The sequence below is a fragment of the Berghia stephanieae genome, chromosome 4, assembly GCF_034508935.2.
Source record: "Berghia stephanieae isolate SIO BIC M18660-M18661 chromosome 4, UCSD_Bste_1.3, whole genome shotgun sequence".
Lineage (NCBI taxonomy): Eukaryota > Metazoa > Mollusca > Gastropoda > Nudibranchia > Aeolidiidae > Berghia > Berghia stephanieae.
Window position 1 is genome coordinate 64,987,234 of NC_088363.1, and position 12,500 is coordinate 64,999,733.

General features: G+C 33.7%; 1 protein-coding gene across 2 annotated transcripts in view; it reads left to right on the top strand.

Moving 5' to 3' along the window:
* The window catches only part of LOC144971032 (F-box only protein 42-like), a 17,136-nt gene that overhangs the window by 476 nt on the left and 4,160 nt on the right, over positions 1-12,500 (top strand). For both annotated transcript variants that reach the window (XM_078911347.1, XM_078911346.1), the window contains exons 2-10: positions 191-658; positions 984-1,113; positions 1,460-1,605; positions 1,911-2,014; positions 4,115-4,278; positions 6,369-6,468; positions 8,304-8,360; positions 10,277-10,396; positions 10,747-10,948. In XM_078911347.1, coding sequence (XP_078767473.1) covers positions 388-658; positions 984-1,113; positions 1,460-1,605; positions 1,911-2,014; positions 4,115-4,278; positions 6,369-6,468; positions 8,304-8,360; positions 10,277-10,396; positions 10,747-10,948 — 1,294 coding nt within the window. In that variant the 5' untranslated portion in view covers positions 191-387. The remainder of the gene's footprint in view (positions 1-190; positions 659-983; positions 1,114-1,459; positions 1,606-1,910; positions 2,015-4,114; positions 4,279-6,368; positions 6,469-8,303; positions 8,361-10,276; positions 10,397-10,746; positions 10,949-12,500) is intronic.

Below are 12,500 nucleotides of genomic sequence, written 5' to 3' on the forward strand. Positions count from 1 at the left end.
ATTATTATTATTATTATTATTATTATTATTATTATTATTATTACTATTATTGTTGTTGGTATTATTATCTATTATTATTATTATTATTATTAATTATTATCAGCACAAGTTATATTTTAGAATTATTTTAAAAAATATAATCCCGTCAATACTTATTAATCATAATCTCTTTTATTTTTAAAAATTTCAGGTTGTACAATGAATATATAATCAAGACATTTAATTGAGAAAGGAGCAGGAAACATACATCATTGGGTCCAGTATAAACAATATAAAAGGAACCAACGGAGTTGTTTATTCATGCGCTAATGCACTTCCAACTTGGTTTCGTATACAAAAACTACAAGGTTACTCGTATTTTATGTTGATACAGTCCATACACAAGGTATGGGAGATTCAAAGACCATGGATATTAATCAGCCTGATAACCTAGATAAAGAGCTTCAAAAGGAAGATAGCTTTCTTTCTCAGACCGTTTTGCCCCATAATTCTGATCCAACAGAAATGACAACCAATCTGATGGAAATGTCTGATTACAGCCCCCAACTTACAGACCTTCCAGAGGAAATTCTTGAAAGGATATTGAGTTTTCTTTCCCCTTACAATGATCATGATACTGCAAGACTTGTATGTCATCAGTGGCACCGAGTTGTCAACTGTAGGTCCTTGTTTTGTTTTGTTTTGTTTTATATTTTATTTTTGTCATTGCTTTTCTTTGAAAAATCATACCTTAATTTATTACAGTTAGAGACCTATGACCTCATAACTTTGAAAAAAAAGTTGAATTTTCTTGACATCTGTTAATTATTGGATCATCTTAAAGATGGTTCCTAAATTAAATCTGCAGTTATTTTATATATATATGAGCAATAATAATCTATTTTGGGTAATTGGTTTTATGCAATAAATGAATTCATTGATGAGGTATCACCAGAAACAAGTTGAAAATGCAAAGAGAGCTTTTATTTTGCTGTCTATTACAGCTCTAATCAGACAGTCGAAAAGAAGTTTCTGTCACAGAGTAGGCTGTAACAAAGTTGGATGGACAGAAGTGATACAAGCTCAAGGAATACGCAACTCTGTTTCACCGAAGACTTCTTTCCGGTTGTTGAGGTAAAAAAACGAACATAAACAAAGCCCAATTATTTTCATGTTTTGTCATTTTTTTTACTCATTCCAATCCTGAATGATTGTGTGGCTCCAGTGATGGATATTTTGAGACTATTGCTATTACAGTGGTCTCCATATATTGATGATTAATATTTTTGGTAAAAATACTTTTGAAAAAAGGTAGTAAAATAAAACTGATAGAAAAATTAAATCACAATAATGCCACAATAATTTTTTAATTACAACTAAACACGAGAACCAACAACAACAAAAAAAGACCCTCCTGTCACATGAGTTTAGTAGACTATGCTTATCTTAAGGAAATCATCACATTCATTTTATGTTTCAGTATTAGTGAAAGATTTTCACACAGTTGTGCCTATCTAAATGGATCAATGTATGTATTTGGAGGATGTACCAATACCAATACAACCTTCAATGACTTGTGGAGATTGGATCTGACTACCCGACGATGGATGAGACCTGTTGCATCAGGTGATAATCTTGTCTTATTTTTGTTTGTTTTTTCTCTTATAGAGACCCATTCATTAATTTTATCCAGCCTTTTTATTTATAATTGCTCATGCTATATTCCCTTTATCAGATTACTTTTATAAGTCTATAAAAAATATCTCAATTTTTCAAAATTAAATTGTCAAGAGTATGTCTTTGTGTGTGTGTGCGTGTTTGTGTTTATGTGGGTGTAAGATATTTAAAATAAATATATTTATTTATTTATTTTAATTTAATATGTTTTTGATATTTTTATTTGCATAAATTTGTATTTGCATGTTTTACAGGATCATATCCTTCTCCCAAGGCATGTGCCACAATGGTTGTACATGACGGCAAGCTAGTTTTGTTTGGCGGATGGAGTCAACCCATACCATATCCATTGCATCAGGTAAAGATGAAATATATTTGAAACTTTGTTTACCATTTTTTATTCAATGTCATTTCACCTTATTTATGGGAATCTTTACGAGTGTGAGTCAAAAAGTAATGAGACAAATCTCCTACTGAGTTTATTTCTTTTTCATATGACGTCATATTTGGCTTAATTTAACTTACACATGTACTCTTTAAACCAAAATTTAAAAAATTTCCTGTCAAATATTGACATGGTTATGAAAGTTCAAAATGGATGTCTGTCAGTGACAGAAAGCGGTCATTGAATTTCTTGTTTTTGAAGAAGAAACCTCAAGTAACATTTTAAAGGCATTGGTAAAGTCTATAAAACTCAGGCATTTTGTAGAGGCAGTGTTTTAGGTGGGTTGAACCTGAGTCGAAGAGACAATCATTGGAATGGCGACACCCATCTTCCCCAAAGATCAAAAACTTAAGCTGAGATATTAGCTGGGAGAATTATGCCAACAGTGTTTTGGGACATTAGAGGTGTAATCCTCTGCAATTTCCTAGGGAGCCACTGTCAACTCTGAATGGTACACAAAGACCTTGAAGCAACTGAAAGCAAGAATTTGTCAAATTAGACCGGATTTGGAGATGGAACGATTACTGTTTCTTCATGAAAATGCCCTTCCACACACAAGTGCCAGGAAAAGGGAGGTAATCGCATCAATTTGATGGACAACACTGTGTCTCACCCTCCGTATTAATTCACCAGACTTGATACTTTCGGACTTTCATCTTTTTGATCCACTGAAGGAGACAATTAGGGGACATCGCTTTGAAGATGATGAAGAAGCCAAGTCAGTTGTGAAAAATTGGTTCAAAGTTAGGGATGGGATACATGACCTTACAAAAAGGTGGACTGTTGCTATTGAGAGAGGTCGAGACTATGTTGAGAAGTAGCATTCTACTCGGCTAATGCCAAACTTTGATTTGAGGTATAATGCATGGTATTGATTCAATTTGTTTTAAAGTAATAAGCAGAGTCCCATTACTTTTTGACTCACCCTCGTATAAAAAGAAATTGTGTCGAAATGCTTTCTCTACCCAATAATGAAAATGTTGCTGCTTGAAGCTTGAAGAAGTAAATAACAAAAGGAACCTTCCTTCCCACATCTCTCATTTGTCTTTAGTGTTTCATTCATCGTGATTTGTTAAAAAAGGGGAAACCTGAAACAATAACTTTTAAATTGCTTAATTTCACCATATATATCCAACCATGGATGAATTTCAAGCACATCAAAATATCTGCCAATACTAAGACTTATCCCTTAATAACTATCGTTCTGTAAAATCAGCACTTTCATGTCATACAACACTGGAAAGCCCTAAAATGGTATCTAATATCAAATTATGTATTCATCGTATACTTGAAAATTCCCACATCTGATAGCTTCTGTGAAGGCAGGATTGAATTTCCCACTTCAACTTGAACTACTTTTTTCTCATTTATATTTGACATATAAACATCAACTGGTACAATTTTTAATTCAGAGCCTTAAAATTTAGAGAAATTATAAACAAGGCATTTATCTTTACCTGGAATTACACATGAATAAAATTAAATTGAGGTCCTATATCTCAAAATATGGGTTATTTTTTAGAAACTATTATAATCTATCTTCATACTCATTCTTGATGTTGTTAGTCTATTATTTTTTGCGCCTTTGTCTTTTTAAAAATATGATAATAATCCAAGATGCCTGCCAAACAATCTCAATTTCCAAACCAATGAGTGATTAATTTTTCATTTCCTGTGCATTTTTTATATTCTTGAATCACTAGCAATTAAGTGAATTGGATTATATCATCATTGTAATATGAAATGAAAGTGTTTATTTTTACTCTTGCATGTCCCCTTAAAATTTCTGGATTTACAATAATCATGCTTGATATAACCCATTCAAAATCAGCACAAGAAATGCAATGTAATCATATTTAAACATTGAATACATGTTTTTTTTTTCTATGCATATTCATAAAACGAACATCATGGTTCACATTACTCAATGCATTCACAAAGCCACAGTCCATAAAAAGTGAACTGAGAAACCATGATTAAGAAATATATTTTAATGCAAATCTTTATTTTCAGTCTGCCAACTACTTTTCTGAGCTTCACACATATGATCCAGCTACCAATCGTTGGTCTCAGCTTTTGTCTATTGGGCCTGAACCAGATGCCTTGGGAGGTCATTCTACTTCCATAGTGCAAGGTTTAATGGTCATATTTGGTGGATCACCCAGGTCTGGACAAGGGTAAGGAATGCCTCAATTTTGCTGATCATGGAGATATTGTTTTTTACGTGCATTGAATAAATATGTCTTTGAATATGCTCTCTTATGTACGTTTTTAACTGCAGTGGGTGGAATTTTCCTCAAGATGGGAATGTTTGACCCTTCCCTCTCCCCTGGACTTATGAAATCTTCATCATTGGTCCTCGCTACCTCTTCCATCCATCTCAATTATTTTGTTCTTCGCATAATATGATTTTTAAAAGTTTGTAACCATCCAAGTCTTTCCCCTTTCACAAGATTCTGTAGCAGTGTCTAGGTGACACTTTTATGGGGCTTCAGACGAGCTTAAGAATTATTGCTCTTTAATCTACTTCTGATCTTGGTTGAACTAATAAATAATAATAAATAAAATTCCCTTTATTCATCCCATAGGGGAAATTTGTCTCTAGGGTCTATTCCAAGGGAAGACTGGAATAACCCAAGCGTCAGCCGCAGTGCAGCGCTGCAAATTGAGCCAGGGCGAGGTGACTTGCTCAAGGCCACACAATGCAGGGGGTAATCAAACTTGGTACCTTTTGGGTACAAAGCGAAGACTGTACCGCTGAGCCACGCTGTCCCATAAAAAGTCCTCTGTGTCATTGATTTTTCTTTGGTGCTTGATAATGAGATCTAAATCTTTCAATTATTCGATCACTATGGTACTGAAAAGATCTCAAAATGTTGCATAAACTGCCATTATTTTTTTAAGTCACTTGAGTCAGGCCTTTTTATATTTCACCTAGGTTGGCCATTTTTTAGATTAAAACACTACTGAACAAAAGTCGTTTGACACTATCTTATACTGTTGGACATCTAAAACTGGCCCATTCTGTCTTGAACAGATAGTGACTCATTCCATTATACCAAGAGTGAAAACTCCTTTTTGTAGCATTTTTTTTTTTTTGGTGAAATATAAATAATTGTACAGTATTTTATGTGGTTAATTATGTCAGATCATGGATGGTGATTTTGTGGATTTTGTTGTTGTGTGGAATGAAATAGTGCCGAGGGGTGGGGGGGGGGGGGGGGGGGTGGAAGTCGTCAGAAGTGCCTGATAGACACCCCAAGTTGTTCCTGGCAGCTTTCTCAGAAGACTGTTGCATTTCAGGGCAACACCTTCGAGATTGATCCGATTGGTCCCAGACTTGGACTTTCAGTTTCAGAGTGTGCCTGCGGCTGATTAAGTGAAATGAGTTTGCTACGATTTTTGAAGTGTTCATCTTCAAGTACCACTTCTATAAGTAGGTCTTAAGTATGGTTGCATCTGCACTGAGTTCTTTTGAGATTCTTTTGAGATGGGCCCAGACCTTGCCCCAAAACACCCTGTCATCGGACCATTGTAAAGCCCGGGATCTGGAATCGAGAAGATGCACTCCTGAATAAAGATGCATGTCCTGTAATAGGAGAATATCAATGCTATGGATGGTCGTTAGTTTGGATAAAAATTGATTTTTTGCCATTATCTGGCTCTCGATATTGATGGGCAATATAAACCTCAGTTTGCTGATCCCAAATTAACATGTACCAGCTGAAGTTGTATCAGGATGCTCACTAAGTTCTCGACTGTGCTGGCAACCCTTTTGACATGAACGTGGAGTATTTGTGTTGACTTAGGTGCCTGCATTCAGCTTGTCATCTGGGATGGTCTCATGACAGTTCACTGATTGACCGCTACCTCTGGGATGTGCACCCCTGTCATGACAAGGCAGTGGTGACCCATTAGAGGTTGTTAAATGGCGAGATTGAATTTCTTTCAAATTATATAGATCTCTCCCTTTATTTGTCTTATGAAGGCCTAAATTTTTGTCTTTTAAAAATTAATAGCTGTGAATCAACCTAAGTCGTGTATCTTTAACTCTTCTCATGTCGGGTTAAGGTAGAAAAAAACTTATGTGAAGGCTTAAATGCTTTTTCTTGTATGGTATTGATAACATAATGGAGTGTTTCATTTGGATGAAAATCATTCGCAAGTGTTTTCAATTGTTTTTTAAATGAGAGATGGGCTTTTTTACCTTATACTCTACAATTTGTTTCAATTTGATAAATTATCTTCTTTTTATTAAACTGTCTAGGAGCAACAAGCTGTGGGTGTACGATTTTCAAAAGTCTTTGTGGTCCAGCCCAAAAGTAAAGGCTGGGGTTTGTCCGGAACCCAGATATGGCCAGTATCAGGTAGTCAACAATGTTCATTACATTTGTCAAATAAGACTGCTGATGCTTTAAATATTCCAGGACAGAAAATGAAACTACTACTGCAACAACAACAACAACTATTACTACTACTAACTACTACTGCTACCACTACTACTAATACTACTACACAAATACTACTACACAAATACTACTACTACTACTACTACTACTACTACTACTACTACTACTACTACTACTACTACTACTACTACTACTACTACTACTACTACCACTAGTACTACTACTACTACTACTACTACTACTACTACTACTACTACTACTACTACTACTACTACTACTACTACTACTACTACTACTACTACCTACTACTACTAATATTACTACTACAGTCCACTCGGGATAATCGCAACACCTTGGGATCAGCGAAAATGTTGTGATTAACCGAAGTTGAGTTTCCTATCCACTATTGCAACATTTTACAAATATATGGTAAACCCAGTTGTTGTTATTAGATTGAAACAAAAACCATATGGCAGTCCTGAATACATTTTGACAAGCAAAAGCAGCTTTGATGCAAGCCAACATCTTATTCAGATTGGATTAACTTTCACTCTTTTGTTCTCAACATTTGTAAGAGTTAAAGAGATTAGTCGTGATGAGGGACAATAATCTGTCACCAAATCAGTCGGTCACATGAACTGTTGTCAATCCCAAGACAAAGGATATTGCTGTCTCTCCTTACAACTGTCATTGTCTACTTGTCGTCGAGACGATACCAAGCCCCCTTGTCCCCTATATAATGGTCACAGATTTTCTCACAAACCCATACTGCAATGCCCCGTCCTCTTTTGTGTCTAATAGAGTGGTGACACATTACTGTAGCATTAAACCCCACCCACTCTCGATTCTTCAACCTGTAATGATTTCACCTATGGTTGATCGCAACATTTTCGTTGATTCCAAGGTGTTGCGATTATCCAGAGTGGACTGTGTTATTACAATTACAGTGGTATATAAACAATGTCCTCAGGAATCAAACAGAGCGATCTTATAGATCGAGCACAATTAACGTCACTCAGCGCTTGTTATTGTTTTTAGACATTCATTTTAATGATTAGTTCTCACTAAATTCTATCAATCAGACTATAAACGTTTAAGATTACACATACTTTTGTGTGTTGGTATGCTATATACGGCATATGTTGTGAGTATTTTACCTAAACACATATCATCAATAGACGGACTGCTTATAATTATAAGGGAATTTTGATTATTGTGCTAAGTCAATGACTTTGGGATCAAATTAGCCGAAACATGTTTCTCCTCTTATTTTCTATAACTGTATGCACCAGGCTGCATTTCTGTAACTTGCATTGGCCCATTTAAAAGTCATTTAAAATAGTTTTTTTTCTTTTGTGGTTGCTTTTTTTTTTCTTTTTAGGTTTAACCAACTTTACTGATTTAATCAGTCTCTTTATTTCAACATTTAAAGAATGTGGTTAGAAAAATGGTCATGCTTATAAGTGGAATCTTCTTGGGGAGTGTGCTTTTTTATTTAGAAAAACGTTTGGTTTTGCCTCTGGAGTGTGCTCAAAGCCAGATCTAGCTTAAAACCAGAGTGCATATAAATGGAGACCACTGTATTATTATTATTATTATTATTATTATTATTATTATTATTATTATTAATATTATTATTCTTCTTATTATTATTATTATTATTTTCATTATTATTATTATTATTATTATTATTATTATTATTATTATTATTATTATTATTATTATTATTATTATTATTATTATTAATCATAATAATATTTGAGAAAAGAATTATTTGTGGTTTCTATTTTCAGTGCACTCTCGATGACAGCCATATATTGATAATGGGAGGTTGTGGAGGACCTCACAAGGTACGTTTTTGCTGGAATATATATATCATTTTCTGCAGTACGAATGCAAATTTGGAATTGCTTGATTTAGAAAACATACTGGTCTATCACAATGTACTTTCCACTGTACCTGGAATAGTACCCTCCATTCACTCACACTGGATTTAATTAAGACTCTAACTTGCTTTGTTTGTCTACCAATCTGATGTCCTACTAATTTAGCCATCTTGTCCCACTTGTTTTTCAAAGTAATGTTATCTTTTATTATTTTTATTATTATTATTATTATTATTATTATTATTATTATTATTATTATTATTATTATTATTATTATTATTATTTTATTATTATTATTATTATTATTATTATTATTATTATTATTATTATTATTATTATTATTATTATTATTATTATTAATATTATTATTATTATTATTATTTGATATAGTGCCGATATCCACAAATTGTGCTCTGAGGTGCTTTACAATTTTTCTGGTATCACATAAGTTCATTCATTTTACTATAAAATCACCACAACAGTCAATCACATACAGTTCAAAGTTCACAGAGAATCACGATAATCAGAATTTTCCATCTGATGATAAAATTGCTCCTAAGTTGAAGTGAATTGAATAAGTTACATATTGTCAGTAAAAAATACATTTATATACATCTTTTATATATATTAAGAATATTTAAATGTTAAAAAAAGACTAATTATTAAAAATCAGTAAGCCCTTGCAGGCTTTTCACTATCATAAGCTTTATTAATGTAAGTACTTTGCATATAAATTTGATACTATATATACTATATATTTACATAATAAATTGACATGTCTTGCATTTTAATTTAACGTCAGTGCCCCACCTTAGAGAATAGAAACAGATCTGAGCGTGTGTAAGAAATAGGCATGTTCGTCCTAACAGCCTCTTATATTTGTACAAATCTATTTCCGTTCTCGTCTGCTGTGGCATTTTATTCCACAAAACTGCTGCAGCAGGACTAGGACTGTAAATGAGTTGTTTTGATGTTTGGAACATTAACAGTATTACTGTAGGTTGAAAGTTTGAGTCCCACTGTGGGTGACTGTAAATTTGAGTCACTGGAAAAGGCTCTACACTCATACTTTCTCACCATACCTGGGTGTAAAATTAGGACCTCACTACTGATTGGTGTCTACTGAAAAGAATTTATGATAGCACACTGGCCGTGTTTTTAGTCCTGCATGTCCAGTCCTACCATTGGTTTTGAAGCTCTTGATGTTTTTGAAAATACATTTAGTGGATACTGCTCTTTATAAAAGCTCACATTTTGGAATTAATATGATCCTTTTGAATACTTGGATTGACAGTTCCTGTTAAGGGCGAAGCATGTATACATTATTTGGCATGCCCTAAATCTGTATGAAAAAAAAACTGCTTAAAAAGCTTTGTTACTTTTATTTAAGTAATAAAACACTTATGTAAATTATAAACTTAACATCCCTGCTGTTGTAAAATTAAAAATTCTATATGCGTGATAGATGAAAATAGTTATGCAGCGTCGATTGATTATAGTGATGCAAACATAAAGATTGTTTGAGCAACTACTTGGTTTCAACTTGGGAAAAGTACTAAATTCCTCCACGATTTGTTAGCTTCACTTTCATGATGTTTCAACAAATCTTCATAATAACTGGTATGACCGTATAACTGTCCATACTTTGTAAAGTTCAAGATCTTCAGAATTATAAAACATTCCATTCATAGCTAAAAATAGAGTTAGGAATTCACACGAAAATGTTTTCTAAGACCCATCGTGAAGTGTAAGGGTTGGGACAACCTACCTTAGTGTAAATCATGTTTAATTGATAATCAATGTATTAGTAATAGATAGGGGTTTATTTGTCCCCAACAAATTTTTTTTTTTAATTTTAAATCTTGATATTTCATAACCAGGTTTATGACGATTTTTACATCTTGACTATTGAGCTGAATGAATTTTGGTTCTGGACCAAACTCCAAGTAAAGCATCCTGAACTCACCCCACGCCTAGTTTGGTGCCATGCTGTTTGTAAGGTAAACATATTTGTGTGCATTTTGTTGGTCTTTGGTAGTTTCCTAATTTTTGTTCATATTTACTTCTTCCATTTACCATAATGGTCTATATAACTTCATTGAAATTGATCCGAAACATTTTTGAGAGTAACAAAATGTATTGATAAAATCTGTAAATTGCAGCATTCACGAGTTATTAAATCACACATGTTTTGGGGTTTTTGTTGTTGTTTTTATTTTATTTTCAAGGTTAGTTAAGTTCATCAACATTTGAAAAAAAGACTCTTTTACAGTTGGTGTTTGAGAAATGTTTCTTCACTCTTTTGAATATTTTTCTTTCCTCTTTTTTTTTATCAATCTATCACCTGCAGGTTGAAAATGAATTGGTTGTCCTTTGTAAATCTCATAAACAGCGGGAAAGCTTGAATGTCAAACCAAGTATATTTTATGTGGAAGACCCTGTAAAACAAGTCATTTCACATGAAAAGAAATCGTTTTCAGCAGCATCAAAGACACCACCTCCATCAGAGCAGTCAAAATCAGATGAAGCTGTTGCAGATTATAACCCCATAGGTAGATTTAAATCTTTATTTTTCATAGTATAAGTACAACGATCCCTCTCTCTCTCTCTCTCTCTCTCTCTCTCTCTCTCTCTCTCTCTCTCTCTCTCCCTCTCTCTCTCTCTCTCTCTCTCTCTCTCTTCTTCAGCCTTTGTCTTACTACATATTAACTTCATGCTTTGTGGGAAGGACTAACACTACAGTTGTTTACAACCCAGATAAGAGGATTTACGGATATGTGGACTAATTCTTTTATTATTTTTTAAACTTTGGCAAATCATTCTTGAGAACGTAATGTAAAAGCATTACTAATGTAGTCAAAACATTAGTGTTTTTCCAATAGATCTTGTAATGCTTTGAGAACTGAGATAAGTTATTAAAGTAGAAGAAAATAGGGATTCTTAGTCACAGAGATTGTAACTAAATATGTGACCCTCCGCCTCGAAGCGGTATTAAGTCGGGATTTGGAAAACGAAGAAAACCGGTTTTAAAGTGGAAATGGTCAAAGTTATCAAATTTCAGTTTTTGGTTGTTTCAGAAATTACAATCATTTTTCTACATGAAAACATAATAATTCAACATAAACAATGACGATAAGTTATATAAATTTCAAGTTTAAAAATGCAACTATCAGTGACACATTCAAAACGAGAGTTGACTTTCTCTCAGAGAGCCACCCTTTCCAAGGCTTAGTAATACCGAGTCTTTTTCTCCACCAATAAGATGTAAGATATCACAGCAAAGGGCGTGTCTTTATCTATCTCAGAGAAAGCATGACTGTTTCCACAATTTCATGGTTCAACCAATAATGAACTTTAAAAACTGTAAACAAGTCTAGGTTTTTCCCTGACAACCTTACAAATAAATGATTCTGATTGGTCAACGCTCATCACATGCGCTGTGGCTGTCGGCCATATTGCTCGGGGGGATGCTTCATGACGTCAGCATGCGTGTGTTACATGTGTGTGTGTTTGTGCATTTTGATACACACCACGTGCTATTACGTCTTTGTCTAGCTGCATTTGATCGAGGTGAAGGTCCTCCTTTGTCCCTCTTTTTTTTATTCATGAAATTATAGGACATGCTAAGACTTATTAGGACAACAGTTGCCTAATCTTACACTTACATAGATTGTTGTAGGATAAACATTTAATTTTAAGTACAAAAGCAGAATAATAAATAGAGCCTTCAACAATTAATGAACTCCCGATGGAAATACGTGTAACTAAAAAATGAAATGGATGGATAGATAAACAGACAGAATGACAAACCTATTAATGGATAAATAGATAGGTAGATAGATAGGTAGATAGATAGATAGATAGATAGATAGATAGATAGATAGATAGATAGATAGATAGATAGATAGATAGATAGATAGATAGATAGATAGATAGATAGATAGATAGATAGATAGATAGATAGATAGATAAATGAAGAGCGGAGAGAGACAAACACACACAGAGAGAGAGAGAGAGAGAGAGAGAGAGAGAGAGAGAGAGAGAGAGAGAGAGAGAGAGAGAGAGAGAGAGAGATGGGTGTTCGTTTTGTCGTGCTTTCTTTGT